Source organism: Nannospalax galili, unplaced genomic scaffold (assembly GCF_000622305.1).
Source record: "Nannospalax galili isolate Female #2095 unplaced genomic scaffold, S.galili_v1.0 scaffold1594, whole genome shotgun sequence".
Classification (NCBI taxonomy): Eukaryota; Metazoa; Chordata; class Mammalia; order Rodentia; family Spalacidae; genus Nannospalax; species Nannospalax galili.
The window spans coordinates 220,411-226,834 of record NW_008334075.1 but is presented as its reverse complement, the minus strand read 5'-3'; the positions used below and the strand labels follow the sequence as shown (position 1 = coordinate 226,834).

The following is a 6,424-nucleotide window of genomic DNA, read 5'->3' as shown; positions in this document are numbered from 1 at the left end:
CCTCGTGGGCGTGTCCAGAGGTTTAAAATCACTATAAAACAGGCTGCCTCGCCAGTCGACAAGCAGGCGTGCTGCTCTCCGGATCCACAATCAGGCGTCCGGGAAGGTCCACCGCGATCCCGCCCCACGTCTGCGCAAGAGCGAGGCGTGACCACCCGCACGCGGCGCGGGGAGGGGCTGCCGGCCTGAGCGCTTCCGATTGGTCCAGAGGCCAACGCTGCACGCGTCTTCCCCTTCCGGTCACTGTGGGAGACACCGACAGCTAAAGCCTGGTCATTGGCTGAGGCCTGCTGTCAATCCTTCCGCCTCGCACGGCGCGGCACGGCTCCGTCCGGCCTGTGGAGCAGTCGCCGAACCTACAGCAGAGAGAAGATGGCGGTCGCCGTGAGAACTTTGCAGGAGCAGCTAGAAAAGGCCAAAGAGAGCCTCAAGAACGTGGACGAGAACATCCGCAAGCTCACCGGGCGCGATCCGAACGACGTGCGGTAAGGGTCGGTCTGGACCTGCGGGATCAGTCGGGCCTCCCCGGCTCAGCGGAGCGGGAATGCCGAGGTGGGCCGGCGGCGTGAGGAGCCTGGGGCCCGAGGCCTGCTCCTCGGGCGGCCGCGGAGCCAGCTCCTCGGTTAGGCGGGAGGCGCCATGCCGGCCTCCCGGGGCTTTGGCACAAGTGCCCATGGAAGGACAGCGGGCCTTGCTTCCGCGGCGTGACTTCCCCGCCAGGGTGAAGGCCGGGACGTGCGGCTTCCCGCCCTTGGCGCCGCAGGCCCGGAACTGCGGTACAAAGCCACTCCCCGCCGCGGCTCCGCGCCGCCGGAGACCTTTGGGGGCGGCAGTTCCCCGACTCCGGCCTGGATGCCGTTCATTCGGGGATGGCGGGTGGGAGCCGATCCGGGCTGGTTCTGGGGAGAGACCTCGAGGAAAACCCATTTTCTGTGGTTCTGGTCTTCAAAAAAACAAGGAAGTTAATTGGAATATAATTTCCTATTTTCTTTAAAACGAGTGAATCTGGAGCCGTCATTTTAGAGCTTCTCGTGTAAATTTTTCCTGACGGTGTACCCAGCCCTGGGTTGCTGACGTCTATATGGGGTTTTTGCATTAATTGTAAATTTTTTTTACAGGCCCATCCAAGCCAGATTGCTGGCCCTTTCTGGTCCTGGAGGAGGTAGAGGACGTGGTAGTTTATTGCTGAGGTAAGATTTTTCATAGAAGTTAACTAATGATAAAATTTAGAAATTTATAAAACAACGTAGATTGAACCAAATTTATGGTAGAGTTAATGACCTGTTCGTCTTCTAACGAAAGTGCAAAAAAGGAAGAGAAAATACTACCTGGACCAGTTTTGTGTAAACTTGTTTTTAAATACTGTAAAGGCTTTTTTGAGGCTTGGGAATGGAACTGATGGTTGAGTGGGCTGCTTGCATGTACAGTGTCCTGCATTCAGTTCCCAATAAGGGGGAGCTTTTTGGATGTGAATGCTCACTTAAGTTTTCCTCATTTGGAAGTGTTTCTTAAAAATTCAGCTTAAGCTTTTTTGCCAACTGGAAATATCTTGGGCATTTTTAATTGCAGGCGTGGATTCTCAGATAGTGGAGGAGGACCCCCAGCCAAACAGAGAGACCTTGAAGGGGCAGTCAGTAGGTATGTGTCCTGAGGCATCATTACATGCTTTGTTTTCTGGGGCAGTATAAAAATAGAAATATCTAAGAAATACTTCTGTTGTTTTAGAATTTAGCAGCTATTACGTCTCCTTGAAGTCCCCTGGTGTTTGAACTGAATCAGCCAGTGTCCCACAAAAGTCAGTTCTTACCTCACAATGACCCAAATTTTATTAAATTAAGGGTCATAAAAAGTAAGATTGGAAGAATTGACACCCTGTAACACTTCCTATTTTGTTCTTTGAGAAACATTTAGATGTGATAAGAGAGCAAAGTTTGGCTTGGGCATTTATTTCTATTTAGAGGGTGGCTTCTGGAGAGGAGTCCTTAGAGTAGTTATTTGTCTTTGATATTCACTTAACCTCAGATTCTGTGATGGCTGTTTAAATTCTTTTACCTCTGGTAGGCTGGGCGGGGAGCGCCGGACAAGAAGAGAATCACGCCAGGAAAGCGACCCAGAGGATGATGATGTTAAAAAGGTATTGAAATAACAATTTACTAGAGGGTGAATGCTGGTTCTTAAAATATTGTGAAAACCATGTTACCATGTGCTAGCAAATCACTGAGATTCCTTTTCTCTTATAGCCAGCACTACAGTCTTCAGTTGTAGCTACCTCCAAAGAACGCACACGCAGAGATCTTATCCAGGATCAAAATATGGATGAAAAGGGAAAGCAAAGGTATCTATCTGTAGACTCCTTTTCAAGGAAGAAAAGGTCAGATAGTATAACTCTTGAGAAAAATTACAGGATTGGTCAAATGCCTATAGGATTTCTTAGAAAATGCCAGGTTTGATACAGATCTTGCTAAAATTGATTTTTCTTTTGCTGTTTCTTAGGAACCGACGAATATTTGGCTTGTTGATGGGCACCCTTCAAAAATTTAAGCAAGAATCTACAGTTGCTACTGAAAGGGTATTTATTTGTTTTACTTCATTTACTTGGGTTACCAAATAACTATTTCAAAAAAGAGCTTGGGAGCTCTCTCTTTTGATTGTTTTATTATATTTATTGTGTGTATGTGTGTGGGCATGTTTGTGCCATGGCATACCTGTGGTTCTGGGGGGTTAAAGTAAGGGCTGGCCTGGCAGCAAGTATCTTTACCTGCTGAGTCGTCTTACCTGCCCCTGGCCTTCAACTCTTAATCCTCCTGTGTCAGTGATCTGGAATTATAGGTCTATAATACCATTTTCAGCTTAAAAACTCTTGAAAGATACATTGTAAGACCCTGTCTCTAAACCAAAACTCGTGTCCTAGGGATAGTAACTCAGTTGGTAGAGTGCTTGCCTGGATACTCAAGATCCTGAGTTCAGTCCTCAGTAACCCTCACTCCCCAAAAAAGCGCCTCTTCAAAGACTATAATAGTACAAAATAAAGTCCAAGCAAAAACTTAAAACTTTCAGAGATTGTTTTCAACTGGCTTTTTTTTTTTTTATGTTCTATGTATTGAGTGAACTTGTTTGTGTTTAAAGAGCCTGAACCTGTAAATATTGAGAGCAATCTAAGCTCTTTAATGGTCTCATTGTGTGGTCTTACGCAAGTCTATTTATGTCTCATTTTTTTTTTTAAATCACAATTATTTTTCAAGAGAGGACATTTGGAAGTTGATTCTCACCTACTGTGACCTGGGTCCCGGGGATAAAACTCTTGTGGTCTGGCTTTGAGTGACTGACATCTTTACCCCCTGAGTCATCTCACCACCCCTAGGTTTCAGATTTTCCTCAAATGAGCTTTTGATTTTGCAACTAGTTCAAGGATTTGTTCTTTTCTTTCTTTCCGTTTTCGGTAGGCAGGTTCTCATGTAGCCTAGGCTGGCTTTGAACTAGCTGTGTAGGTGAGGATGGCCTTGAGTTCTTGGTTTTCCTACCTCCACTTCCAAGTTCTGGAATTAACAGACATTAAGTCACTTGGGTCATCTCAAGGGTTATTTATATACTCAAAGACAATCCTTATCACTCTACAAGCAAAAGCATAAATGTTCTCTACCCTCCACAGTTTATTTGACTTGGTTTCTACGTGTTTTTTTTTTTTTTTTACTATAGCTACAGATTTGTTTCTAGAGTTGGTTGAGGGTCTTACTTGAAGAGGAAAATCTAGAAGGGAAACAATGATTCGCTTAAGGGAAATTATTTTAGCTTTCACTTTGAGAATTTAAAAAGCCTATGTATAGATGGTACATGCCTGTAAGTATCAGCATTCAGAAGGCCTCAGTAGGAAGAGCCAAGAGTTCCTGGTCAGCTATGTGTAGTAAGACCTCTCAGCTACAACAAGAAAATATAAATGTATATATAAATATAAATGTTTGAGAGAGAGAATATGTGTATGCCCAAAAGACGACCTGGGATCCCTTGGAGCTGGGGTTACAGGCATTTGATTTGATACTTGAGCTGTCTAATGTGGGTGCTAGATCCAAATTTGGTCCTCCTTTCTGATGAAACACAAGTACTCTTAACTGCTGAGCTATGCCTTCAACCTAGCATAAATGTATCTTAATGTTTGAAGAAAAGGTTGATGGTTTTTATGGTATAGGGAGAGGAAAATACAGCTAGTTACTTGTTAAGTTAGGACTTCTAGCTGGGTGTGAAGTGCATACATGTAATATGTAATGAGGCTGAGGCCAGCAAGACCCTGTCTCAAAAATAGAAGGTGGTTGTGGTGGCTCATACCACTTGGGAAGTAGAGTCAGGAAGATTAGAAGTTTTAAGTCCTGCCTTGGCTATAGTCAGGCCACCTTGGGCTACATGAGGACCCCCCCCCCCCCAAAAAAAAAAAAGATTAGAATTACTTATTTGGAAAGAGTGACTGAAGATACCATTTAAAAATAGTCTTACCCTTTGATCTAGCAATACATTACTTGCCATGTAACTGTTAAGGACCTGTTTGGTCCTGAAAACCTCTGTAAAAACAGGTGTTGTGAGGTGGAGACAGATGGATTCGGGGGTGGAAGGATGGACTCACTGGCCAAAAAGCCTAGTTTCCTCAGTGAGTCCCAGGCCATGAAAAAGAGACCTGTCTCAAAAAACAGGACACCTAGTGAGTGCCCTAAGAAGCAACAACTGAGATCTCTGGCCTGTGCACACTTGCTCACACAAAAAGTAGTCCTTTTTAGGTTAACTCTTAAGTTTTCTAAAGTTATTTATTGTGGCATGGGCATACACGTGTGGAAGTCAGATAATCTACTGGAGTTGGTTCTTGCTTGTGTTCTCTGGGAACTGAACTCAGCAGTGATGCAAGTGCTTTTTGTCCAGTGGCCTATCTCACAGCCCTAGGTTAAGATCTAAGAAAGAACCTTTTATGATAGAATGGAATGGTGAGCATTTTTTGTGGCTAATTTGTCCTTAAAGACAAATTGCAATCATTCTCAAGTATTGAATTCAAAGTAGATTTCTGAAAGTGAAAAATATGCAGATAACATAGTAAAATTATTTTAAAATTATTTTATAATTAAGCCAAAATTAAATATGCTTTGATTATCTTTTACTAAAGCAAATTGCTTATTTTTAGCAAAAGAGGCGCCAAGAAATTGAGCAAAAACTTGAAGTTCAGGCAGAAGAAGAGAGAAAGCAGGTTGAAAATGAGAGGAGAGAACTGTTTGAAGAGAGACGCGCTAAACAGACAGAACTGCGACTTTTAGAACAGAAGGTTGAGCTTGCGCAGCTGGTGAGTAGGGTTTTAATATGCTAAGGTTGATAATCTGTGTTTACAGAAGCACTGACCTTTTACCTTTTCTTTAGCAAGAAGAATGGAATGAGCATAATGCCAAGATAATTAAATATATAAGAACTAAGACAAAGCCCCATTTGTTCTATATTCCTGGAAGAATGTGCCCAGCTACCCAGAAACTAATAGAAGAATCACAGAGAAAAATGAACGGTAAGTCCGTGAAGTTCATTTGAAATGTAGTTTCTCAGTGGTAAGATCATACGTTCATACACACCTTTTACTTTTCTTTTTCTTTCTTTCCTTTTTTGAGACAGGGTCTCCCCGTAGCCCTAGTTTTCCTGAAACTCTTATGTAGACCAGGCTCTTACAGAGATCCGCCAGCCTCCCAAGTGCTAAGATTAAAGGCATGTGCCACCATGGCCTGCCTACTACTTAAGAGTGATTTCATAGTTCTGTTCAGGGGATTTTTGCTCTTTTTTAATGGTAGGCTGAGATGATAGTGAAGTCAGAATTCAGGAGTATTTAGTGCATAATTGGGTTTAATCTGAAACTCATTTTGTAGGTGATAATTATGTATTTGTGTTAAGTAAGTGTATAAAACTTTTTGCCACATAAGAATGCTAATGAAGTAATATCAGGATATGGTGGCACACACCTTTAATCCCAGCAGTCAGTGGGTAGATGTTGGCTGATCTCTGAGATCAAGGTCAGCCTGGTGTACATAGCAAGTGCCAGGCCAGCTAGAGCTACAGAGAGACCTTGTCTCAAAGACTTCCCCAAAATGCAAAATAATAAACATATTGGTATGTGCATAGAGGTTGTATAAGTAGAGGATAGACACTGCTAAGGAGGTGACTGGCATTTTATTATGCCTTAGGACCAGAAAAGTGACGGTGGTTCTGCTTAAAGAAGTTTTGTTACTTTTCGTGTAGCATAATGTTGAGTAGCAAGAGTGGCCTATTTTCCTCAGGTAGATGTCCAGTCCCATAGATACTTTTGGTAGACTTGCCATAATCAATATTTTGCCATCTCTTTAGAAAAAATTTAGGGGCTGAGGCAATAGCTATAGTCAAGGAGTGCTTACTTGGCATGCATGAGACCCTGGCT

At 43.2% G+C, this 6,424-nt stretch overlaps 1 protein-coding gene across 1 annotated transcript in view; it reads left to right on the top strand.

Moving 5' to 3' along the window:
* Window positions 1-6,424, top strand: part of Pnn (pinin, desmosome associated protein) — a 9,298-nt gene continuing 2,874 nt past the window's right edge. The window contains exons 1-8 of the mRNA XM_008829023.3: window positions 1-485; window positions 1,119-1,190; window positions 1,570-1,638; window positions 2,062-2,134; window positions 2,241-2,335; window positions 2,494-2,569; window positions 5,159-5,314; window positions 5,389-5,527. Of these exons, the coding sequence (XP_008827245.1) occupies window positions 373-485; window positions 1,119-1,190; window positions 1,570-1,638; window positions 2,062-2,134; window positions 2,241-2,335; window positions 2,494-2,569; window positions 5,159-5,314; window positions 5,389-5,527 (793 nt within the window). The 5' untranslated portion in view covers window positions 1-372. The remainder of the gene's footprint in view (window positions 486-1,118; window positions 1,191-1,569; window positions 1,639-2,061; window positions 2,135-2,240; window positions 2,336-2,493; window positions 2,570-5,158; window positions 5,315-5,388; window positions 5,528-6,424) is intronic.